The sequence below is a fragment of the Lactuca serriola genome, chromosome 2 (genome assembly GCF_051521515.1).
Source record: "Lactuca serriola cultivar US96UC23 chromosome 2, Lser_US96UC23_V15, whole genome shotgun sequence".
Classification (NCBI taxonomy): Eukaryota; Viridiplantae; Streptophyta; class Magnoliopsida; order Asterales; family Asteraceae; genus Lactuca; species Lactuca serriola.
Genome location: NC_136409.1, coordinates 183,102,470 through 183,130,063, shown reverse-complemented (window position 1 = coordinate 183,130,063; position 27,594 = coordinate 183,102,470). Strand labels below are relative to the sequence as shown.

Genomic DNA, 27,594 nt, shown 5'->3' with positions numbered 1-27,594 from the left:
AAATCAACTAACTCACTTAGGTTTGCACCATTTTAACCCCAAACTGACATGCCCACTAAAGCACAAAAATCACCAGACTCATCCTCATCCTGGACAGCCATAACCAAAAGATTGACAGATACAAAAACATTGCCACGATTCATGTTTATCCAACCATGTTCTCCACCCTAAACCATCTCCTTAGATTCCTCGTGACTTCCTTGATTTGAGTATGGATCCTGTGCTTCTAATAGTACGGGCCCAATACTACCTTCCACACCTATTCATACTTTCCTTAAGAATCATCCTGAGTCCTCTAAGTTACCTACTAAAACACTTCCTAGGCTCTCCTAGGATCCACAACTCATCCTACCATCAACTACCAAACAACCCTCATTGGTGCCAGTTAATTACTACATGAATACAATCATATGCAACTTAACATAAGTAATTTTCGATTAAAAGATTCAACCCTACAATAGTTGGACTCAAAAAAGAGCTGCTCCATAGGACCAAATCCTTCACTCAAAAATTATTTAACCCACACAACATGTGACTTAACGTATTCAGTTAATAGTTAATTCACACCCGAAAGAGTCCTACAACAATAAGCAGGAAAACTCTATAGGAAATAAGACATCATACAATAGGTAATTCTATCATGCAATTCCTGAAGATCCATATCCTACAACTAGCATGTTGTTCTACCATATCATAAAAAGTAATAGTGTGGGTAACTTGGGATATACTTTCTTGCTCCAGCTAATCGTACATATCACATCCTTCCTTGGTTGTTTTGAAAACAATTTGAAAACCATTTAAAACTTTTGCAGTTCCCTAGTTTGAGTCTGGATTCACACGAATGTTCATCCAATTCTCTCAAACCAAGGCTCTGATACCAACTTGTAACACTCCAAAAATCAAAGAAACTAAAATTTTAAAAAGCAACCATTAACCAACAATGTTTACAAATGGAGTAATTGTTTCAAAAACATTATTTCAAAATCAGGCTTTTCCCAAGACCCAGTGACATAAAATAGGAAGATGTGCACGATCACGCCTTTGCTTTCCCACGATCCTCAAAAGTACCTGAAACAAAAAATAAAATTGTAAGACAAAGCTTAGCGGGTTCCCCCAAAGTACCAACACACCACATAACCTGCAAGCATACAAACATGAATATCCAACCTGACCGGACCGCCTCGCAGGGCCCACAGCCTATCTGGACCGCTCTACGAGGAACCAGCCTGACTGGACCGCCTCTCAAGTCCTATAGCCTATCCGGACCGCTCCACGAGCCACCTGCCTGACTGGACTGTCTTGCAAGGCCTACAGCCTATCTGGTCGTCCCCAGGTGTCTTGGCCTAAATCACAAAGTAGGACCGACTCAACCCAACACAATATGTCGACATATGTAACAGATAAACATAAACATAGAACCATCAATACAGATAATCATATGGATTTACTGAATAGCTACAACTATCATATTATTATCCTGACCATGATAAATAATCTAGTGGGCCAACATTGGTGCCTTCGCCCACGGCTATAGTGAGGAAAAGTCATCTGTCATTCTTAATGCAGTCTGAATAATCCATGCTTCGATAACCGGCTCTACCAGACTCATAAATATCAAAACATTTCCCATTCTAAATTAATAACAATTTTCCTACAATACCCTTGGTCAAAACTAGTCAAAATCAAAAAAGCAACCGAGTCAACCCCACCAAGTCAACTCAGGCCTCGTATGTGGGGCGTACTTCGGATGTACCCGGGGCATACTCGAGGTCTGAGGCACCGGGGCTTAAACTGTGTACATGCAACGTACCATTTAGTACACCCAACGTATGCAACATGTTTCCCCCTTAATCCATTAAGTGCTTAATGCTTGATCCTTTACGTCTAAAATGTGGATCCAAGTCCAAAATGACGTCATTGACCATAAAGTTTCCAAGTTTGTTGTTTTGTATGGCCAAAAAGTTCTCAACACTAAAAACCTTATCTACTTAACCCATTAAGACATCACAACTCTTTCATGGAAGGGATGGAAGGGCCAAGATCACATTTTTATAGTTCATAATAGCTCGATAATGGATGAAGTTTCCAACTTTATCCATTAGAGTGGTCCAAAAAAAACAAAATCTAGTCCTTAAGTCTCAAAGAGACCCAAAAGTGCATCTTTTTCAACTTAATCCATTAAGTCCAAGTCTCTAACCTTCAGATCTGGATTAAAATGATTTTTAGATGGATAAAGTTTCCAACTTTATCCATAACAAGGTTACAAACTTTCAAGATCTAAAGTTTATGAACTTAAAGTGACCAAAAGCTCATAACACCTAAAACTAGCTAGATCTAACAATTTCATCATCAAGATTCAAACTTTATACTTCTAGAAGAAAGATCAAAGTGAACAAAGTCTGGATCAACAAGCTCCAATGCAACCAACATTTCTTCAATGAATTCCTTCTTCTCCAAGGTGCACCAAGAACACTCCAAAGCACTTAAAATCACCATCTTTTTTATCACAAGGCTCAATCTAGGGTTAGGGTTTCAAGAGAGGGCGGTGGAGAGGTGGAGGATAAGAATGGAACGGATTTGGGGAAGTTAAGGAGCTTAAATAGGGCTCAAACCACAAAAATAGGTTTTCGGTATTGATCGTGTACTCCCTGCATACTCCTGGTACGCCCAACGTACTAGGGATGCCCTAGTATGTCCAACATACTCCACGTATGCCCTGTGTATGTGGCTAACCCAAAAATCATCCTAACTTTAAACGGTCATAACTTCTTCGTTCCAACTCCATTTTCAATATTATTTATATCCCCGGAAAGTTGTTGAAGATCTCTACAATATTATTTAAATATCTTGGACTAACAACTTCTCAAAAAAAAATCCATATTTCATGCAAAAACCCGACCTATGACTTTTCCCTTCTACCATTCGGCCCAAAACACAATTCAAGGGTAAAATCTCTTAAATATGATTACCTCCTTCCACATGGACTAAAATTTGCCTCCTTAAGGCCCAAAACCTTACACAATCGAATTCTTGTCCATGGCTCAGAAATGGCAGGAAACAAGATGTTACAGTAGAAGTTTCTTCTGCAGTTGATAGAAAGGTGAGGTGAGATTCATAATGACCTACGAGCAGTGTTAGAATGTGCTAGTGTGGGTTTTAGCATAAGAAGAATCCTAGAAGGATAATCTACGAAGATTAGTGGTGTGCGCTCATGTGATCATGTATATAATATGTTAGAACGTAAGTAGTGGTCATGTGTAGTGACTTGGTAACTTTGAGGAAATTCTTGGGATGAGTATAGATAGGTGTGGAAGGTAGTATCGACCCATACTACTGAAAGTATAGGATATATACAAGGATCAGGAAGAGATGGAAGGGTTAGTAAAGAGCTAACCTTGTGGTTTGGAACGATGTTTTGTCTTCATTTGTTCCGTCTCTTTCGATGATGTGGGTTTGGTTAGAAAGGACTAGGATGATCTATGTTATGGTTCGGCCCCATTGGCTAGGATGGTTTAGGTTTGAGTGTTGAATACATGCCTAAGTTGGTTCGTTTTAGGGTCTCGAGGGCCATGATTGATGTAGTGCCAGTTGAGTCACATGACTCAGGTGAGAAGTGATAGTGATTATCTATTCGATGATTATAGACTTTGACTAGGTGGTCGGACGATGGCTTATGATGTCGTTCTTTTCGACATGGCTATATTCTTCCAGCCCCCCGTTTTTGAGGGATAAGAATATCACATTCATAAAGAAATTGATGTTGTTTCCTGTATCAGTTTCTGTCATGGGGAAATAAGGTCTGATTTTTCCTATCGTTTTCGTCTTAAAGTAAAGGGAGGTTCAAGACTCGTATGTAATTTCAGTTTGGTGGCTGCGATGAAAACCATCTCGCAAGTTGAATCTTTGATCTAGTTTGAGAAGATTAGGTGCCTCCTAGGATGCATCGAGATGTTCCTGATTCGTTTAAGAAAGTACTATTGTTATGTTGGGTTTATCGAAGATAGTGTTTGAGCATCTGTAAGGGGTTCTTGAAGTTTCAAAGGAGAAAAATATTGTGGGACATCTTTTCAAACACAAGTTTTGACTGCACGTGGTGCGGTTTTTAGGTTGCCTCATCAATCAAATGGTATCTGGATCGAATATTCTAAGAATGAGGCAGTGATGTTGTGGGAGTTCTGAGGTCTCCATCTGAGATTCAAATTTTCCTTGAGATTAGATGGTTATTATCTGAAGGATCATCTTACGTTGTGTTATGCATTCCGAGAGTCAAGGTCAATATGTATCTTGTTGAGCCGAACCGAGGCTTTGTTGTTTATAGATGTCAGTTGGTGATGGTTTGAACCCTATGTGGGGGAGAACCAGGTATTCTACTTAGAGGATCATCAATCTGTTCAATTGTTTTTGATGGTTTCAGTACAATGAGTCAAAGGAGTATGTGGTTCAAGTGTATGAGGTTTTGGTTCATGTTTATTGATGTATAGTGAAGGAAAATAGGTTACCATTGAAGTGCGCATGGGTAGGAAGCTCCAAGTTGCATTTCTCAAGGATCTATTTGTGTTCATGATTTAAATAATTAAAGAATTTGTTAGATCGTGGGTGTAGATCAAGTTGCAATCAGATTTTGTCTTCAAGAATGCATGGGTGGTCCTTTCAGCAAGAAGTTATTGGGCAAGGAACTTGTTGTGGCCAATAGTTCCTTACCAAAACACCAAATATTATGCCAAGAAGCATTGAACCGCTCAGGTTGTGTATCGGGTACTGAGATATTGATTAGCTCACAGTATGGATCGCTATCTATGGTCAAGGATGAGCAGTTGTACATCTGTTTGTAGACTGCAGGGTTCGATATGTGTATTTTCGCATGGGATCATTAGGTTTAGTTTTCGATCCATTTTCGATCGCTTAGTCATTTCGTTCATCTTCAACAACTAAGCTTGTTCAAAGGTCTCGATTTATATCAGTTGAAGGTGTAGTTGGTGCATTAACCCTTTGTCAAGTTCTTTCAGGTGTATATCCTGGTTTCTAGGTATGCGTTCTATTGACTGTGTGGTTGTGGAATTATTTTTCCTAGCAAGCTCGAGTTTGCCAATTGTCCTTGGTTATTGGAAGTACAGATGTTGGAGCAATATTGTTCAATTTTCCTGGTGTGACCTCAGATTTACTCAAAGTTCAGTTTCAGATGTCACGTCTATGAGATTGGTATTTAGGGTCGATCTGATCGTGGTTCTAATAGCATTTCTGGATGATTTTGTATTTTTTTTATGTTGGGGAGTTTTATCTATAATGCCATGATTTTTCACCATATTTCTATTATTTTAAAAACATCATTTAACAGAATAAAGCAACATAAGTCTTATTTATAGTTTATTTTAAAACACCACCAATGTTACTTAAAAATATTTTAAAACAACCCCATCAAAATTAGAGTTCACAAAACCAACACCAAAATGAGTTCTCAAAACCAAATGTACATGAAATCTGATGACAAGTCCAAATTGGTATCATCACTAAGGTAATACTAAAAGTAACTACCCAAAAGTACCCATCCTTACTAAGCCATCAAATCATGCTACCTTTACCAATGCAAGGCGAAATAACCAAACAAAGAAACAAGTGTCAGTATCAACCAATGTTGTAAAAATCATGACTAGGTCTTGATTAATCTCCAATTAATCCCTAGGTGCTACCCGACCGATTAGAGGGCGTCTAACAATTAGTCCCTGCCTACAAAATGAGCGAGGCGGTAGAAAATGATTGAATTTTAACACTTGGAAGAATTTTTTGTTGATTAGGTGTCTAAGCCCATAACTATTTTTGTATGTACTTAACCCGATTATGAGCATGGTCCTTTTGGGTTGCCTCCACTCATGCAACTTGATAGGATGACAAGAGGAGAGAGAGTAGAATTTATTATATGAATAATAAATTGGTACTCCAAAATGGTTTTATTAATATATTAAAAGTTTAATATATTATTTGGAAATCATAGTATTTAATTGTTATTGATCAGGAACTAATTTGGTATTAATTTGGTGATAAAAAGAGACTGATTAAATGAAGGGGACCGATATTGCAATTAACTGTTAGTTTCTAGTTGGTCTGACGGACTCCATAGAGTGGAGTGGATGAAATTTATGGGGAAGCCCATAAGATTTCGTCCAAGGGATCTAAGGAAGGAATCCATGGGCTGCTTAGGCCTTAAGCAGGAATTAGGGTTTCCTTCAGAAACCCTAGCAGCCCACACAACTATATAAGGAACCCTTTACATAGGATTTTCGGCCCCATGATTTTTATGAGAAACCCTAGCCGAGATCCTTCCTTCTCCAAGTCATCTTGTTGCATTGAGTGTTTGTGATTCCATTAGAGGTGCAACATTTGAGGCACTAGGCTTTCAGAAGTCAAGATCAAGAAGGATTGTGATCGTTAATTGCTACATAACAAACAAGGTAAACTTTCTAACCTTAATCATATGTGATTTTCAGATTTGTATGCTAGTCAATTAGGGTTTATTGCTTTGGTATTCAATGTTGTATGTTTAATTAGAAAAACCTAGATCAAAGCAATTAGGGTTGCATGAACACCATAGGAATGATGTTATGCTCATAATCCATCAGTTTTATGTCAACAGAAACCTTTTAAGGAATGATTATTGTTATATTAATCATATTAACTGATTGTATTATAATATTAGTGATATTTACGAACATTGTTAATATATTAGTCATATTTAACTTCTGAAAATTAAACGAATTGGAAATTAATGGTCCCCGATTAGTCCCCACCTAGCCGATTAATCCCTTAACCCAAGTCCACTAACTAGGTAACATCGAGTGTTTTTTACAACCTTGGTATCAACACATTGATTCAATCTCAAGTGCACATGTATGGAAACATGCATATTTCATACAATACAACCAATCACATAAAAAACCATACTACATGTTTCTTATGTTCACTACTCTGACGTTTCTTGATGCGTTGTCGTTTGAAATTGGTATATTTGTTATTTCCATTCTTATAACCCCCACTCAACCGTGATGCTTGATCCGGCGTCACTACTGATGGGTTTTGGTCCTAAGAACATCCTATGTGCTCATACAAACCCTAATGCTTGGATCTAGGTTTCTCTATTGTACATGCAAGTTATCCACGGCTATAAACCCTAATTCTAGCATATGGAAATCGATATTGACATATAATTAGGTTTAAGATATTACCTTGATTGTTATGTAGTAATAACAATCCCAATTCCTCCTTGAATTGACTTTGGAAGGCTTAGAGTCACAAGTGTCACTCCTTTAATGGCTCACAAACACCATAAGCAAGAGGATGAAGAGGAGAGAGGATAGAGGCTGCCAAAACCATGTGAAAACCCTAGCAAGAAGCTTAGCCACGTTTTTGGTCCTTAAGGGATCTATATATAGTGAGGCAATTAGGGTTATTTAACATGGAAACCCTAATTTGGATGCTTAAGCCCTAAGCAACCCATGGAGCCCTTTCCATAAGGCCTTGACGATTTCATATGGGCTTCCCCCATAGAATTCGTCCACATTATAATAAAAGGCAATCCATGGCCCAAATTGCAATTATCTTATAATTCAGCCCCTTAAGTTTAATTAATCTCTTTTAGTCACAAAACTAATTACCAATTAATTATTGACTAATATTAATTAAACAATATGATTTCTCCTTTAATATATTATTCTCATAATATATTAATAAATCATATTTAATCCTTTCTCTCCATAATTCATCCTATCAAGTTGCTTTGGTGAAGGCAACCCAAAAGGACCATGCACCATCGGGTAAGTACATACCAAAATAGTTATGGACTTAGACACTAATCCAACAACTACTTCATCACTCCACCCCCACATGTTGGGACCATGCGTCTGAATGGTTGCCTAGAAAACCATTTGACACCTTTCATGGCTTAATCTCTTTTTCCCATAGGTAATGTTCCAACCTAACAAGCCACCATTGTATCCGGATAGGGTACATACCTAGATTCAGGTTACTACCTTTTACCCCCACCATATATATTCCCCTTTCTAATTAATCTATAATTAATTAATTCAGTCGCATGTGTCATACACATACCTCTCCATTCACATTATGTATTCATGATTATATCTAATTTATTAATTCAAATCACCATACACCACATGTTATACTACGAAAAGCATGTAAATCGATATACAACATATCATCATACAAAAACATGTAATAAATACACCTTTTAGCAACATACTTTCTAACATGTGTTTCCTATTTCTAAACAAACATGTTATAACATAATCATATCATGAACAACTTCTTAATTTAACATAAAATACAATACTCACTTCTAGCATGAACCTATCCACTCTTTTCATGCACAAATTCAACATATATGAAGTCTAACATGCAAATCTCTCCTACATCGTTTTTCACCATAGAATATTACAGTATTACAACCCAAACATCACACAAAAAGCATAGTGTAAGACCACATACAATATCCTAAACCGAGCTCTTGTACTAAAACATCTAAATTTCCATATATGTACTAAACAACCACAAGAATGACCCACCTTAAATCCTAGTTATAGGAAGAAATGAATAGATAAATATCCTCCTAAAACCTCTATTGATCACCTTAAACAATTGCAATCGATACCAAAAACAAAATCTAAGTTTCATATTTTGAAGTTTCACAACCTGACCCCTATTTAGTGTTTGGAGCGAAAAACAAAGATTACAATTCCAAATGGACTGATATCAAATTACCTAGAAATTAGACTCGATTTCCTATAATTTTTTCTATCTATCACATTGTCTAATACAAACCAGATTGAGTTCTATAGGCCTCACAAAACAGATCAACAATTTTTTCCAAATTTCTAACTTTTAACAAACATCACCAAATACTTCAAGGATTAAGACAAGGACTTGAAAATAGAGATGGATGGCAAGAATGTGATTTATACCTCCTGGAAATTATGAGATGACTTCAACAGAACCACTAGAAGGGAAGAATCTCCAAGAACACCATAAAGAATCCTCCAAAAATGCTTCAGTTTTCATACCTTCTTCACTAGATTCACTCACACACAGCACAAATGACAGGCACACTTAGGAACTCTCTGAAAACAAGATGGAGGTTGGAAATAGGTTTTGTTGGCTACAAATATGAGGTGAATCCCGTATTTTAGGGTTAGGCTTCCTTAAATACATGACAACTTTCAATCTAGGTCCCTAAAGTTTGAGAAATTTACCCCATGACCCATATACATGATCACTTATCATTTTCTTGCACCCTCAAATGTTAAATTTAACTATGCCAAAAGGTAATATTAACATGGAAACACAACATAAACTAACCTTGATGATGGAAATAGAAATTCGGGTCGTTACATTATCGGGTTAATGGCACATTAAGGGAATCTATTTAGATTTATTTAAGGGTTGAGATATTGATTTACTTGTTTAGGAGAATGTTCCCGTTGGCAGTTGAGTTTCATCATTGTTTTAGATCCACCGGTACTTCACTCTTTAGGTAAGGTTGTAATGAAGAAAGAATGCAGTAGATCCGGGGTTGGTTGTGTGTTCTGCTTGAGAGTGTGTGCTTTGTTAGTTCATCAAATATTGTCATGAGGATTTTAGGTGGACTGAATAAGATAGCCTGAGAAACTAGGTTCGACCTTTTGTCATGGTCCTTATCTAATTTATTGCTTTAGGGTTGGAAATTTTTTTGAACTGTTTATCTTATTTTCTGGTCACGTGCACTCATGTTTTCATGTGGTATGGTGTTGGTAGCATCCTAGACCACGATGGGGCCATGTCTTTTAGAATTGTATAGATTGAGTTACATTTGGCAAGTGCTCGAGGAATGTAGAATGCATTTCTATAGGTCGGTGGGAAGATGTCCTTATGCCTATAGGCACACTGAGGTGATGGTCGTGAGTCTTCAGGTATGTGGTTGGATGATGGAAAGAGTGGTGTAGAGCTAAAGGCTTCTTAATCCAATGATTGGATGGTTTCACGACATATCATGAACTAATATGGATAGGAATTAAGTAGATGACACCTTTGGATCTTGGTTCATTAGTATTTTGGCATAGTTGCGAGCTAGAGTAGTATGGTATTACTATTGGTGGCTTAGTGTTCGGCAAGTTTGGGGTCAAGCATTTGTAGGATGTTGACATGTTGGAAAAGAATTAGTGGATCCTTGTTAATTTTTTATTAAGAATAGTTTCATGTGAGTTAAGTTACGAGTGATGGAGTGCATTGTAGGTCTTTTGGATGATTTGTCAAATTGTGGTGTACCTGAGTTGTTATGGGAGTTTGGATGCCACATGGTATTTCTTTTGGATTGACCATTGTTACACTCGTGAGAGCGATGGGGGTAGTGATGACTTGTCAGAAAGTCGATGGTGCATTTGAGGTCTTTTAGGCTTAATTTCAGGATTTAGGATTGGATAAAATTCATGATCAGAAAGTTTCGAGTGTTCTTTTCTGCATGGCTTAGTAGTGTCCCTAGTAAGGTACTAAGGATATGTATGTTGAATGGATGATCGTTAGTCTTTATGTATGATTTCTGGAGTTTAGACCGATGGGTTCTCGATCTTGTGAAGTATATTAATATAGTTGGTTTATGGTTGCAGTTTTGGAGTTTTCCTAGTTTGAGTGCTTTTCGCTATGATTTGCATCGTGCCGTTCGGGGGAGAAAGGTAGTTGTTGTAGCTGAGTGTTTTCAAGGGATTGGGTTGTTTATTGGTATTTTCTAGATTTTGAGTGGTCTCACGAATTCTCTTTGTAGATACATGAGTTTTATGTAGTGGTTGGAGGAAACATATGGATTGTGTTGGTGATGTTTTAAGAAATTCTAACCAAGACATATTTCAAGGACAAAATCCAGCTTAAGTGGGGGAGAGTTGTAACATCCGGTTTTGGGAAGTTTTATTTTTGGAATGGCATACTTTAATTTAGTCAAGAGCAGGTATCAGGATTCAAAAGGATAAAGTTTGACCTTATTAGATGTTGATAAAATTGGTTAAAGTGATTTAAGCCACTAAATTATGTTTTGGTGCCATAAAGGGGTAAAATGGGGGAAAAGGTAATATTCTAGACTCTTTGCATATATTAATAAACTAAGTGCTATATGCTTTAAGTTAAGAGTAATTGGATATAATTATGGGGTTTTTCAATACCTTCACGTACATATAAAGATCACCGAAATTGGTTTAGAACGAAGAAGTTATGACTGTTTAAAGCTAAAACTGAAAATATGTGGAATTGTGCTGAGGGATCGAAGCGCTTTTGGCCTAGTGGGATGCATGTTTTACGGTATTTAAAGGCCATTAACCCTTCAATTTTGTCATTTCCCAACCTCCAACACCCTTAGATCATTCCTCGAGTGAAAACCTAGCCTCCGTTAAATATTGTGAGCTTATCCTATCTCTTTGAACCATTTTTGTTGATTTTGGTGGTGATTTAATGAAGATTGAAGATCAAGGAAGTTTATTTGGTTGCAAGGAAACTTGTTGCAAGCTTGTATCGAACATAGTTACTTCATTTCTGGACTCTTATGGGTATAAATTTCATATCTTTTTCTTTAGTTCTTTAGATCTAGTTATTTTTGGTTTCTAGCACTTTTGGTCCATTTTGCGGGTGATCTTCGAGTTGAGAGTGTCCAACACCTTTTGATAAGTTTGGAATGCTTCTTGGACCTCATAGACTAGGAAAGTTACGATCTTTTGTTTAACAACCCAAAAACCAGAATAAAATTTTTCATTTTAAATAACACAAAAGTTACAATCATAACATTGCTCCAAAAATAGACAATAATAATAATGTCAAATCATTAGAGTATAATATCACAATGCAGAAAATAGTGAGGAGTGAATGCTGCGCCATCAAGCCGAGCCCTTCCCTTTAGTACCGGAAGCACCTGAAACCACAAATATAAATTGTAAGCAAAATCTTAGTGAGATTCCCAATCATACCACATACTTAAAACATATAAGTGCCATGGGCTACCCCCATGGTGTTTTTCATGCAATGTCGAGGGCCAAATCTTGGTCTTACATATGAGTGCCATGGGATACCCCCATGGTATTTCCTTGCGATGTCGGGGGCCAAATCCCGGTCTTACACACAAGTGCCATGGGCTACCCCCATGGTCTTCCATACAATTATCACAAAAATCAACAACATTCCACATAATAAGAAATGGGCCGACATTGGTGCCTACGAACCATGAACATGGTGAGAAAACTCACCTCAACTGTTGAAATCCCAGACAACGCTCTGGCTGCTAGACTAGATAAATTCTCGTGCTAACTAAACAATATGTAACAACCCAAAAACTTAGGATATTTTTTTCATTTATTAACTAGAAATATTATCCATAACTGTTTCCCACAAATTTTGTTACATAATACATTGTTCAAAAGATCAGAGTGTCCAAAACAACTAGTGTGGATCACTGGAGAGTACATGCTGCACCAGGAAGCCGGGCCCATGCCCTTAGAGCCAGAAGTACCTAAAACATCCATCAAACTGCAAGGAAACGCCTAGTGAGTTTTCCAACATACACATCACATACACATCACATACAATCACATAAAAAACATGAAACAGAAAGGCATACATGAATTGCCATGGAATCCCTCCATGGTCTTTACTTGGAATGTCATGGGCTCCCCCATGGTCTTTACCTGGAATGCAATGGTCTCCCCCATGGTCTGATAACAAAGTGTCATGGGCTCCCCCATGGTCTTCACATAAAACAGTCCATACCACAAAGCATACAATTGCACATCAACTAATTACTACATATCAAATAATGGGCCAGAATTGGTGCCTTCGACCCATGGGTATGATGAGATGACTCACCTCAAAGATAGCCAAATCCTACAAATGTTGCGGCTACTATGAATTAGCTCCTAACACTGAGCCAAACCCAAAGCTAAACTCAGTAAATAATTATGGCTAGATTCAAACAATAAGCCCACAAATGGCCCAAGTACCAGGCCCATGAATGGTCCAAACCCATTGAGCCCACTAAGGCCCAAAATACACTCCTAGAACCAATAGGGCAAGCCCAACAAGAAAAGCCCAAATAAGAAGTCCACATTACAAGGAAACCTTTAGTCCAAAATAAGCCTAACGAACAGTACCCAAACCAAACCTAAAGCTCAAGAGTCTAAAAGATGGCCCAAGGAAAAAGTCCACTGACTGACCAAACGTTGGGCATTCTCTTATGGAGCATGAGGCGTTCATCACCAGCCAACATATCACAAACCTTAGCCAGAACGCTGGGTGTTCGTACGCCGACTCCCAAAAATGCTCATTAAGCACTTAATGCTTAAAGCCTCATGACCAAAACAAAGATCCAAGTCCTAGAGAGCATCAGGACCATAAATTCACTGACTTGGCGACTTTGCATGCCCCAAAAAGTTCCAACCTCAAGATATAGCATTCAACTTCCATAAAAAGGGTTAAATCTCAAGCATCGGGCTTATACCACTCTAAAGATGCAAACTTCATGAATATAGAACCTCAAAAACACCAAGAGGAGCAACTCAAGGCTTTTGGAGTGATCACAAACAACTAGACCTCAACTATGGGACCAAAAAGGGACTAAAATACATTAAGAAATAGATCAAAGCTTCTAACAAGCAAGGTTAGAGCTTTATACCTCAAATGAGTTGGATGTAAAGCAAATAAACAAGATCTAAAAGCTCCTTCTTGAACCACCACCTTGAACCAAGCTTCTCTTCCTTGAATGAGCTTCAAACACTCACCAAAACACACATAATAACCTCACAACACTCTAGGAAGCTCTAGGGTTTTGAGATTAGGGTTTGGAGGCTATCGAGGCTAGAAATGAGGCCAAAAACTGGGACTTAAGGTGTTAAAATACGTCTAAAACCCTCAAAATTAGGGTTTGAGCTCCACACATAAAAACCATGCGTTCCCCAAGGCAACGCCCCGCGTTCAAGCTTCGCCTCTAAAAGTCCAAACTTAGCAGAAATGGTCCATCATCCCCCTCAAACTTACAAAAACAAGGCCAAAAAGCAACAATCTAATATATGAGGGACCAAAAATGAATAATACCTGGATCGAGAGCTACATAATAAAGTCCCTAAACGAGTGCGTCGAAATCCGGACCAAGACTTACAACACATGACTAATATCCAAAGTGAGATGGGCCAAACTAGACCTCAAGCCTAATAAAATCCTAGACACAAACCCAAGATCCACTAAGTCCCAAAAGGAGTCCATCAGCTCAAGTAGCCCATTAGAAAAACGTCCAAGGCCCAACCCCAACAAACAAGCCCATTAATTTGGGCCAAAACACAAATCAATTTGATATGGGATGTACGCTCGGCATACACAATGGTACGCGCAGCATACAAGGCCGAAGCAAAAAGTTGCGACTAGGGTGGCAGTACGCGTGGAGTATAGGAAGTATGCACGACATATGCGGCCCCCATGCGAACCATGCATAACATCTTAAAGCCTTAAGAGCAAGTGACTAAAATTTAGATCTGGAACAATTAAGCCCATTAAGGCCATAAAGTTGCAAACTCTATGCCTTTGGGTGGATACAAGGAGCCCAAACTCTAAAACCTAGCTTATTTCACTCTAAACCTACACTCTAGCACAAGAATGGGGACCAAAAAAGGACCAAGCTTGCACGTTTATGATATAAGATGGCTAAAAATGTGTGAAAATACAAATTGGAGGCTTAGGAGTAGCTCATACTAACCAAGATCTAAACTCTAGGGACAAAAGGAAGAAACTAGCCTTAAACTAGAACTTAATGAAACACAACCCAAGTTTGGAGCTTTATACCTTCTAGTGGTGTAAAAGGAAGAGGAGATGTTGGATCCAAATTCTTGAGGGCAAAGCTTCCTTCTTGAACAACCTTCTTCACAACTAAAAGCACACACTATAATTCAAAAGGCTCCAAAAAGATCAAAATGCGCTAGGGTTTGCTAAGAGGGTCGAGAAAGGGGTTAGAGGCTGAGATAGGGGAGGGTCTTGGGACATAATGAGGTTTAAATGATGCATAAACCCTAATTCTTAGGGTTTTGTTATGAGCCACATACGCCCAGCATACTGGAGTACGTGCAGCTTACTCATATGGAACCCATTACGCCAAGTGTACAAGGATGTGCGCCCCACATACACGAACAATACCAAAAATCAAGATTTTGACTTCGGGGACCCAAACTGAAACAAAATTAAAATTCAAGGGTTCAAAAGGAAACCTGATAATTGTAGATGTTACAACTCTCTCTCACTTGAACTAGACTTCGTGTTCGAAGTAGGCTGCCTCGAACAATTCAGGGTAGTGTTCCCTTATCTCGCTCTCCGACTCCCACGTCCATTCAGAGCCTTTTTGGTGCTTCCATTGCACCTTTACCAGATTCACCAACTTATTACACAGAGACTTGGTCTTCCTGTTGAGAATCACAATCGGCTTCCACATAATTTAGGCGTTCATCCATTTGAATATCATCCAACAAAATCACTGTTGAATCATCGGCTAGACATTTCTGCAACTGAGATACGTGGAAAGTGTTATGGATCTGACTGAGCTCATCAAGAAGATCCATCCGGTATGCAACATTTGCCTATACGTGCATTAATCCTGAAGGGGCCAATAAACTAGGGACCCAGCTTGTCCCGATTATGAAAACCGGATTACATGTTTCCAAGGTGACAACTTCAGCAACACAAAGTCTGCCACCTGAAACTCAAGGTCCGAACGACATCGGTCAACATAACTCTTCTGACGACTCTATGCAACCCGCAACCTGTCGTGCACCTGCTGAATCAACTTTATGGTTTTAGGTACCACCTCGGTGCTTCACATGACCCGAAGATCAACCTCACCCTAATAAACTGGGGTCCTACACCTTCTTCCATACAACAACTCAAAACGTGGTCGGTTAATACTAGCATGGTAACTGTTGTTGTAAGAGAACTCGGCTAGAGGAAAGTAAATATACCAACTCCCTCCGAAATCCAACACACACGTCTAAAACATATCCTTGAGTGTTTGAATCGTCCTCTCACTATGGCCATCGGTCTGCGGGTGATTTGTTGTACTGAAATGCAACTAAGTTCCCAACTCCTCATGAAACTTCCTCCAAAATTTGGAGTTGAAACAAACATCTCGATTCGAGACCACTGAGATGGGCACTCCATTCCTAACTACCACCTCTCAAACATAAATATCAACTAACTTCTCTGCGGATATTCTCTCGACAATCGGGATAAAATGCTCACTCTTGGTTAACCTGTCCACGACGATCCAGATAGAATCAACACCCCCACACTGTTTTGGGAAATTTTGTGATGGAATCCATAGTGATCTCCTCCCACTTCCATAAAGGAATGGGTAACGGTTGCACCTTGTTTTGAGGTCTCTGATGCTCGGTCTTGACCTTTCTACAAGTCAAGAATCGCTCAACGAACCAAGCAACTTCCCTCTACATACATGGCCACCGGTAACTCAATATCAAATCTCGGTACATCTTCGTAGCCCTGAATTGATAGAATACTTATATTTATGCGCCTCCTATAAAATTGTCTGTATCACCCCACCAGACGCATGAACCCAAACACTACCACACTGCGTCAACAACCCCCGACTATCTCAAACAAATAAAGGAATTTTCCCTTTAATTAGCTCGATCTTCCACTTTTCCTTTTTCAACCCCTCTACTTGTGCCTCCTTGATTAAGTCCATCAGAGGTGAAGCGACAATCATCCTCAAACAAATGTCTCAGATAGATGAGCATACTACCTTACAAATCAAAGCATCGGCCACTACATTGGCATTTATGGGGTGGTACAAGATCTCGGAATCATAATCTTTCACCACGTCCAACCACCTTCGTTGCCGCATCTTCAAATTCGGATGATCCATCAAATATTTCAAACTCTTGTGTTCGGTGTAAATAGTACACCGGACCCTGTATAGATAGTGCCTCCAGATCTTGAGGGAAAAAAATCACAGCCCCCAATTCCAAATTGTGAGTGGGGTAATTAGCCTCATGAGGCTTTAACTACCTCGAAGCATAAGCAATCAAGTGACCTCTCTACATAAGAACAACTCCCAAACCCGAAATGGAGGCTTCGCAGTAAACCACAAAATCATCCAAACCCTCGAGTTGTGCAAGAATCGGGGCCTCATACAACCTCTTCCTCAGAGTCTTGGAGGACAACTGTTGATCAGGCCCCCACTGGAAGGTCACATTCTTTTTGGTCAGGCGGGTCAGAGGCACCACAATCTTGGAGAAATCCTGAATAAATCTCCAATAATACCGTGTAAGACTCAAGAAACTCTGAATATATGATGTCTTTCTCAGGACCTCCCAACGCATCACGACCTCGATCCTCGTTGGGTCCACCAAGATTCCCTCTTGGTTGATGATGTGCCCCAAAAAATACACCTCACTTGTTCTAAAGGTTGTCTTCTGTACATCCTCATCCCTAACTCTCATCTGATGCTATCCTAACTGTAGATCAATCTTGGAAAACCAAGATGCACCATGAAGCTAGTCAAACAGATCTTCAATCCTCGGGAGTAGGTAATGGTTCTTCACCATTAGCTTGTTCAACTCCCAATAGTCGATAGCACAGGGGCCTCCACCTTGCCCTGACGGCCGTCGGTAATCCTTAAGGTGGCTGGTGTGGGCGCCACCACTACTTCTCCAGACAATCTAGGACAATCGGCCTTTTTATGGCCTGTCTGATTGTAATGGAAACAAATCAGGCCCTTCTTGGGGCAATCCCTGCTCATGTGGCCCGAATAGCCACAACTATAACATATTGAGCCTGCTGCTCGACAAGGTCCATTGTGAGGCTTGTCGCACTTGCCATAACAACCCAGAACCTGCTGGCCTCTGGTCTGGGTATCGGTGATCTTGGGTCTCTTGGCTGGACCCATAGCTGTCTGAACCTGCTCTGGCTTCTTCTTCTCCTGGAGCTCCAACTAAATCTCCCACTCACGAGCCTTCTCAATCATGTCATTCAAGGTCTTACACCCCAAGAAACTCACGAACTCTCTAATTTCCTCCCTCAACATAACATGATATCTCGTCTTCCTCATCGCCTCATCCGCAACATACTGCGGAACCAACAATGCCCTCTCCCTGAATTTGGCAGTGATCTCTGCCATAGTCTCCGTAGTTTGGCAAAGGTCCTGGAACTCCCTCACCAACAATTGCATCTCTATAGCTGGTGCAAACTCCCTCGGGAATCTCTGAATAAAGTCCTCCCATATCATCTCGACCACTCCTACTGTCCCCACGGCTCAGATAACCTCCTCCCACCAGTCCCGAGCCCTATCCTTCAGCAAGCAGGATGTGAAACCAACCTTTACCCTATCAGGGACAAAGCTCGTTCGCTAAGCATTCTCCATGTTAGTGATCCAACGTCGGCTGGATATGGGGTGCTTAACCCCAAAGAACTTAGGCACTCCACATGCCTTGAACTCCCGGAAAGAGGAAGCTGGATCCCCGAACTAACCCTAGACAATCTTGGCTTGAAATGACTTGATTCGCTCCTCCATGATCTCCAAAATCCCATCCTTGACGGTGCCAAAAATCACAGGGTAGCGTCAAATATGCCGCGAGTAACCTCGGTTGCGATAAGCTTACATAGGATCTCATCAATCAGTTCAACATCTGAACCTGAACCCGAACCAGAGCCCAAAACCGAACGTCCACGAGTAGTCATCACCATCCTCATACTGAAAATACAACATAAAAGCAATCAATCAAAGAGATTTGAGGGGGATTCCTCAACATCAACCTCCTTAGAGTTTCTAGATCTACACTCATCTCATGTATAGGTCCTATGTTTCCAGTAGTACGTGCCCAATGCTACCTTCCACACATGCAAGTACCATCCCCAAGGACAATATGATTCCTCCAAGTTACCACGCTACAACCATAACAACTTACGCTACACATCATGCACATCATAGACTCATCTAGAAACCCTCAAGTTCTACCACTAGCATTACCAATAACCTCAATCAACACCGTCGGTTGCCCTATGCATGCAAGTTGTACACAAAATAGGATCGCATAGACTATTGAATGAAAATTCTACCCTAAATCTACAACCAAACAAGGAACAAGAAATGAGGCCAAACTGATCATTCTAGAGCTATACAGTCCTAAGCATATGCAACTTTGAAAGCATACACATAGCAAGTAACTGAGCCGATATCAATTCAAAGTAATACATAGCATCAAATTGTATCGTGCTATAAGGCATCACATGACTCAGGCAGTTGTATCATATGATTCCTGAAGATATCCTTAACCCTAGTCTAGCATGCAGTTCACATATCAATCATACTAATCACAATACATAAGTATGGATAACTTGGGAAACACTTACTTGAGCTCGGCTGATTGCACGCATTGCACTCTCTTCTTTCTTAAAATAATATTTTTCAAAAAATTTAGTTCCTTTTTCTTTTGAAAAGATTATCATTTCCTCAATTTGTGTTTTGACACACCCGAAAGTGTGCATGAATCCCTCAAACCAAGGCTCTAATACCAACTTGTAACAACCCAAAAACTAGAATAAAATTTTTCATTTTAAATAAAACAAAAGTTACAGTCATCACATTGTTCCAAAACCAACCAATAATCATAATGTCAAATCATCAGAGTATTATATCATAACGTGGAAAAATAGTAAGGAGTGAATATTGCGTCATCAAGTCAGGCCTTTCCCTTTAGTACCGGAAGTACCTAAAACCATAAATATAAACCGTAAGCAAAATCTTAGTGAGTTTTACAATCATACCACATACATAAAACATATAAGTGTCATGGGTTACCCCCATGGTCTTTTTCATGCAATATTGAAGGCCAAACCCCGGTCTTACATATGAGTGCCATAGGTTATCTTCATGATCTTTCCTTGCGATGTCGGAGGCCAAATCCCGGTCTTACACACAAGTGCCAAGGGCTAACCCATGTTCTTCCATACAAATATCACAAAAATCAACAACATTCCACATAATAAGAAATGGGCCGACATTGGTGCCTTCGACCCATGAACATGGTGAGAAAATTCACATCAACTGCTGAAATCCCAGACAACGCTTAGGCTGCTAGACTGGATAAATTCCCATTCTAACTAAACAATAAAGTCCCAAAACAATTGGGTCCAAATTCGAACTAAGACTTACAACACATGACTAATGTCCAAAGTGAGATGGGCCAAACTAGACCTCAAGCCCAATAAAATCCTAGGCCCAAACCCAAGGATCCAGTAAGGCCCAAAAAGAGTCCATTTGCTAAAGTAACCCATCAGAAAAACGTTTAAGGCCCAACCCTAACAAGAAAGCGCATCAATTTGGGCCCAAAAGACAAGTCAATCTGATCTGGGCTATACGTTCAGCGTACACAATGGTACACGCAGCGTACAAGGCCGAAGCAAAAAGTCGCGACTAGGGAGGCAATACGCATGGTGTACGCGGCCCCCATACAAACCATGCATAACGTCTTAAAGCCTTAAGAGCAAGCGACTAAAACTAAGATGTGGACCCATTAAGACCATTAAGGCCATATTCGATCACTTATCTTAGTGCCAACATTTGATTCGAATCTTGTAGAATGAAGGAATAGTTGATCATTGAATCCATGACTATATTCATACGATATCTTGTAGAACGAAGGAATAGTTGATCACTTATCTTAGCGCCAACATTTGATTCGAATCAGTGTTCGGCGGTGGCTTTGGAAAGCACTCTTTTCTGTTTAGTTCAAGGTTATCCTTGCAATTGTAGTTATAGACTTATCCAAGTTAGAGACTATTGGATTAAGGTGTCTAAGCTTATAACTAAATTGGTATATTCTTGTAATTACATGCAAAGTCCTTTTTAGGCTGCCCTCATGAACAGAAATAACTAGAAATGATATTAGGAGAGAGATGTATAGTTTATTATATTATTATATGATTAAAAAACTAATTGGAAATTATGGGAAAATGATTTGTTAATATATTATGTGATTAATATATTAATTAGAAATAGATAGTTGATTTGTTGATTTATTATGTGATTATTAAATTAATATGAGATCAATTGTTAAATAATTGATTTTTAATTTATATGATTAATAAATTAATGTGAAATAAATTAGAATTGATTAATTATTAATCATAATTAATCTGGAATTAATTTGGGATTAATTAGAATTAATTAAAGGTGCAAGGGTTGAATTGTAATTTTTCAATAGTTGAACAAAAGAAGTAATTCTAGAACCCTCCATGGTATGGACGATTTTGGAGGGTTTCCTAGGGTTTTTGGAAGCCTTGCTTATATATAAGACTTAATATTAGAACTAGGATTAAATATATTATTTAATCAATTCAAATCTTGCTTTACTTACAAGTTACCTAAACTAGAAATATGACCCATTGGCTTGCAAGTTACACGATATCTTTTATTATCCATGTATGGTGACTAGTAGACAAAAAATATGTAGTCAAAGTTTATTTGTTCCATCAGCCATAACAAGAGACACGATACCCCCCCCCCTCCCCCCCCCCCCCCCTCGGATGATTTGGTGCTAACATCGAATGAGCAATTAACTATTAGTAACATTTCTAAATAATAACATGAGTCATTTTGGGTTTCCCTCATGACACAAATGAGAAATCAAAAGAAATATAATTAAGGAGAAAATAAGTTTATTAATTTATTATGTTTAATATATTAATCAGAAACTATTTTGGAATTAATTAATTTAAGGGGTTGAATATTAATTAGTTAAAAGATTGAATAATTGGAATATTCCATAACGCTTTAGGGAATAAAGGAAAATTGAAATCTCCATCCCATATTAGATGAGAGATGATTTTGAAATTATCTTCATCCCACATAGGATGGGAGATGAAACCTATCTAGGGCTTTAAGGCTATAAATCGGGTGCTAAGAGTTTCATTCCTCTTTTCACCTTGGCTTGAATTTTCGTCAACTTCTTTCCTTTCTCTCCATGAGACAAATTTCTTAACCCTTCCCATATTTTATAGTAATTTGACCCTCTCTTAGTTTTCTTTTAGTTTCATATTTGGAGTCTTTGATGTGATTCCATTTGGGGGATTCTCCGTTGTTACCTCTCATCCAAGCAACATGGTTGGATCAAGAAGGTTCAAGAAGATCAAGATCAAGCTACATGAGAGGTTAGTAATTCTGTCTTTCTTAAGAAGATTTTAAAGTTTTATAAGTAGGTTAGTAATTCTGTCTTTCTTTGGTCATGGGCGTCTCCCCCATATGGTTTTGAAGCAATGAGTTTGTGCCATGTACTGAAGAGGATGAGGCAGAGTGTAAAACAAGTGTATATGATTTTATATGATTAAATGTTGAATTGGCTTTTTGTATGATATGTTGCTTCAAAACTATATATGTATGTATGGGTCAAATCATTATGTATCTCATTAGGCTCTCCAGCCTAACGCCTTATTTTGATATGTGTCTCAGGTGTAGAGTAGTAGGTGTCTAATAGTGTGTTGAGGAGTGCTTGAAATGTACTTACCCTATCTTTTGGATATTAGATATAAGATGTTGGGTGTTAAAATAACGAGCGGAACAACAAGGGGGAAATGATAGTGATGTGTACGAGTGGTTTTATGTTTGGTAGATGTTTTTGTACAACAAATAACTTTAATATTATTTTTTGTTTTAGTTTATGCGTTTTTATAAAGTTGTCGTTTTCTGCATTTTTGAATGTATTTTTTGCATTTAAAACATTTTCCGGTGTTGGAAAAAACAATATTTTAAATATTTGAAAAAAACTAGAAATAATGACACTATATTAAGAACGATTCGGTAACGGCGGCATATCACTGATAAAATCAATATGACGGACATTTTTAAATATTAAGGGCTACATTTGTCGCCCCTGTTAACCTCAAATCTTGTATTGTCATGGCTCAACCTTTGACCTAAGAAGGGTTGTTGTTTACAATACCATAGAGGCATAGAACAAACCCCCACATCATATTAACAATACAGAATAGAGTTATAGCTCTAAAAGACTTGCATAATGTGAATTTGGGAGATGATAAGCATGTAGATGAGAAATGGGAAAATGGCCCCTACACCTTTTAATCTCTTTATCAATTCTTGACCCTACCCTCCCACAAATGACATTGCATATTCAATACGATTGGATGGTAGCACCAAAGCCATGGCATATGTAGCCTTTACTTTTGTTGGTGTTTCTAGTTGGCTTCTTATACTAAAATGGTAATTTTTAACAAGTCCTTGGTTGAATAATTTCAACCAAAAGATTTGATGATTATGTACACTTGTTTTGCCTTTTCAAGCATGTAAATAAATAATATTTTTTATCGTTTATGTCATGTGTCTTTAAGATAATATTTTAATTTTTTTTGGATTAACTTATTTTCTTTTTAGGAATGTCTAGTGTTAATTTACATACGCCCAAAGTATAAAATGTCTATTAACGAATCCTGTTAGCTCGCTTTAGGCCATTTAAGTCTTGAAAACGCATAAATAGCATACTTAAACTCATGCAAGTCAAGAAACACATAAATAACATAGAAACTCAGTAAACATGTGGCTTTGACCTAGTGGTATTCATGGATTTTTTATTTTTATTTTTTGTGTGGTAAGTTCAAATCTCTTTAAAGATAATTAATGTCGGTTTTTAATAGTTTACAAAAAGCATACAAACGTATTTCATCGGTGTTTTTTTTATACCTTGCATAATTATAATTATAGTAATGTTATATGATCTTAAATATCCTCTTAACAACATTATACCAATTTTTTTGAGGATGTTTCAGGTTAAAATTGCATGTAGCCATATAATATATTTAAATAATTAACAAGTAGTCATGTAATTTAGTTAAATATCACACATGAAGTCAGAAATTGTAATATTTACGAGACACGTGAAGTACTTAGATTCTCAATTAAGTAACTAAAGTTCACAAGCTTTGAGTTTATAACGGCTTACATTTTTTTTATTTTTTATTTGCTGGGGGAGAGGGGGTGTTATTCAGTTTAATTAATATTTTATAAATTATACGTAAATAAGAAAAAATAAAATACATATATAAAAGCCATTTTATATGAGTTAGAAACTAACCACAAAATTAGAAGTAAAGAAAAAATTGAAGATGAATTTATAACTTTTTGTAAACCACAAGGATAATTTATGTAATTTAGTCTAAAAATACTTATATTGTTATTAATGACTTTTACTATCTATATTTATCCCATCTATGTCGCTGACAATTCTTTCCTCCCCATCTCTCTCCTCCACTGTGCAGTTGCCAGTGTAAACTGCAGGACCAAGTATATAAACAGAATCTCCCCCACCTTTCATACTTGTTCTTCCTCTCAAAATTCACACAAACTTATTTCAAACATTTTTTTTTTTTTTTTGGAAAATAAAAACCAAGAAAAATGGGAAGATCGCCGTGCTGTGATAAGGTGGGGTTGAAGAAAGGACCATGGACTCCTGAAGAAGATGAGAAGCTCTTGGCTTACATTCAAGAACATGGTCATGGAAGCTGGAGAGCTTTGCCTTCAAAAGCTGGTACGTATGAACTAATAATTATCTCATATTCTTTTATGAATTAATTAATCATTGAAATTATAACAGAAACTGTGTTCTTGCTTATGATATTCAAGAAAATTACACATACTACAGGGCTGCAAAGATGTGGGAAAAGTTGCAGGTTGAGGTGGATAAACTATCTTAGACCTGATATAAAGAGAGGAAAATTCACTCTTCAAGAAGAACAGACCATAATTCAGCTTCATGCTCTCTTGGGTAACAGGTAATTTTATTTTTATTTAATTTAAACCATTTTTTTAAGACATTGAAAAACAGAACTTGATCTTGAAATTCAATTATATTTCATTTTAAGTTATAATCTTTCAAACTTATTTTTCTTTTTGTTCCAAAAAGAATCTTACCCTAAACTTAATTAAAAAATTATTCCCTTGATATTTTTGTTATTTTTGTTACTAAAAGATATTTTTTTAATGCCATAAGAAAAAAAATATATATAAACACAATTTAACTTTTTGTATCATAATCTTTTGTGGTTTTACAAGATTTATATATATGGTATATAGAAGCCAAATTTTGGTACATTGATCTTGCAATTATGTTTTGATGTTTCTTAGGAATATGATTTGTTTGTTTCAATTTTCGTCAATTCTATATGTCGTGTGTTTTTGTAATACGTACAAAGATGTTTTATGTTTTGGTTTGATTGTCTTTTTTTAAGATGGTCGGCCATTGCCACTCACTTATCAAAAAGAACGGATAATGAAATCAAGAATTACTGGAATACCCATCTCAAAAAACGGCTGATAAAAATGGGGATTGATCCTGTTAGCCACAAGCCCAAAAACGATACCCTTTTGTCCAACGATGGTCATTTCAAGAGCACAGCTAATTTGAGCCACATGGCTCAGTGGGAGAGTGCAAGGCTCGAAGCTGAAGCCAGATTGGTGAAACAATCAAAGGTATGTTCACTCAACTCTACATTTGGGCCACCTTCGAGCTCGATGCACCTTGATATACATAATAATAATAAGGCCTGGAATGGGATTCTTGATAACGGGAATGGAATTGGAGATTCGGAATCATCATCATCCACACTTTCTACCAACAGACTCAAAGATAACCCCGCAAGTTTTTACGAGTTAGTTGTTGGGGGTAGCAATAGCAATGAGGACAGTTTACATGAAGAATACGAGGTAGTTCCGGAATACAAAGATGAGAAGAATGGAATGGGTCAAGGAGTTAATGACATGACCATACCTACCATAGATAACACATGGACGACTGAGCCATTGCAATCAAGCAACGATAATGACCAACATGTGCCCAATGGAAATTTCTTGGAACATTTTACGGATCTTTTGTTATGCAGTAAGAACAGCTTCACTGATCGTTGCAGCTTAATAACCAGATCTGACAACAATTCAGATATTGATCTTGTTTGCAATGACAAAAACGATAGACCTACTCATCAAATTATCAATGACTGTTATGAAGACAAGAACAAGATGTATTGGGATAACATTCTTAATATGGCAAATGCTTCACCATCTAATCCTCTTATGTTTTAGGAAAGAATTCCTTTTATGATTGTGCTTGTTTTTTTTATTATAATTTCTTAAGAGGTTAAAGAGTTGTAAAATGTTTGCAAGTGTGTATTGCAATAAACGTGTAGATTTGTAGGGCTTTTTAAAATTTTAACGTGCTTTTGCTTTTTCTGATTATTTTAGACATAAATGATTTAAGAACTTGCTTATTATATAAAAATATAAAAATACAAATGAAAATGACATTATTATTTGGAATTTAATGCCTCTATATATGTGTTGTAGTTATATTTATTTTTCCTCAATCTTCACATGGCTTTCCATAATGTCGTCACATCAAAAATGGACAGTAAAAATAGACATTAATATTTAAAACGACTTGTCAATAAAAATTTCTCATTCTTAATAATAATAATGTATGATTGATATTTAATATGCAAGTAATATAAGTAATGATTCGTTTGCTGATGTAATCACTAGTGACATTATTGCCGTCGAACGATTTTTTAGTCTTTGGAATTTGAGGAAATTCAAATTAGTTTATAAAAATGAGACCAATTAATTAGCAAAATTTATCGTTTTGTGGTGAGCTGGGGTGTTTTTTTCTTAACCATTCATAATTGTTTAGATATTCAAAATGAAGTTATTATTATTATTATTATTTATTTATTTTTCAATTTTATGTTTTTTTTTGGTTATTATGATTTGGACAGTTGATTAAAGATCTTATCCGAGTCATTTTCAATTTGTTAGGATTATAGAAAGAAACTTATCAACTAATTCTATAAATATTAGGATGTTATTTAGGGAGTTAGATTTTATTAATAAATATTTGTATTGGATTTCTCTTATTTTGTTCTTTTTGTTCATATTTGTGATTTAGTCTTATTTTTTGGGCTTTATTTGGTATAAAGCACACATATGACTCACTGAAAACGAAGTTGACCAAATTCTTTCTAGACATGGAAGACATTGAAGGTAGTACAAACAACTTACGAGGTGGTGGATATCTTGCATGATTGACATAATCGATCTATATGATGCATATGGTCTAGAGATTGAAGGCTACAACGACATATCCAAGAACTCGAGCTCTTGCAACAAGACTCACTAGACGAAGATATTGAATCAGAACAAAGAGTCCAGTACGAAAACTATGAGGAGGTAAATCATTTTCCTAAAATTAGACGAGATCATTGCAAAGGAGGATATCGTAATGATCTGTTGAGGGAAATTGGTTTGAAGGTCGAGATTCCAAAATTCACAGGACATGTTTATCCTTAAAACACTCATTTATAAGTATAACTCTAAAGTTTGCCTTAATATATCCAAACCAATCATATATGATGAGGAGTATGAAGATGAGACACGTCAATTTTGTGGCATCGACTCCATTTATGATACACAACTCGTTTATGACTCTGATGATGTGGATGAAGTTGTTATAGAAAATCCAATATTAGTTT

General features: G+C 37.4%; 1 protein-coding gene across 3 annotated transcripts; it reads left to right on the top strand.

Moving 5' to 3' along the window:
• Nucleotides 1-24,295: 24,295 nt before the first annotated feature.
• LOC145087670 (transcription factor MYB16-like) lies at nucleotides 24,296-26,305 on the top strand. Of its 3 annotated transcripts, none has more exons than XM_079025683.1 (3): nucleotides 24,296-24,602; nucleotides 24,669-24,846; nucleotides 25,303-26,305. In XM_079025683.1, the coding sequence occupies exons 1-3, from the start codon at nucleotides 24,470-24,472 to the stop codon at nucleotides 26,150-26,152; spliced, it is 1,161 nt and encodes a 386-aa protein (XP_078881809.1). In that variant the 5' UTR covers nucleotides 24,296-24,469; the 3' UTR covers nucleotides 26,153-26,305. The 3 variants fall into 3 exon arrangements, with proteins under 3 accessions (XP_078881809.1, XP_078881810.1, XP_078881811.1); XM_079025684.1 differs by having other exon boundaries at nucleotides 24,297-24,602; nucleotides 24,717-24,846; XM_079025685.1 differs by having other exon boundaries at nucleotides 24,467-24,602; nucleotides 24,698-24,846.
• The last annotated feature ends 1,289 nt before the right edge of the window (nucleotides 26,306-27,594 follow it).

Coding starts and splice junctions, on each gene's coding strand:
- LOC145087670 (XM_079025683.1), top strand. CDS start 24,470: ATGGGAAGATCGCCGTGCTGTGATAAGGTGGGGTTGAAGAAAGGACCA. Junction 24,603..24,668: donor AGCTTTGCCTTCAAAAGCTG/GTACGTATGAAC, acceptor AAATTATAACAG/AAACTGTGTTCTTGCTTATG. Junction 24,847..25,302: donor CATGCTCTCTTGGGTAACAG/GTAATTTTATTT, acceptor TCTTTTTTTAAG/ATGGTCGGCCATTGCCACTC.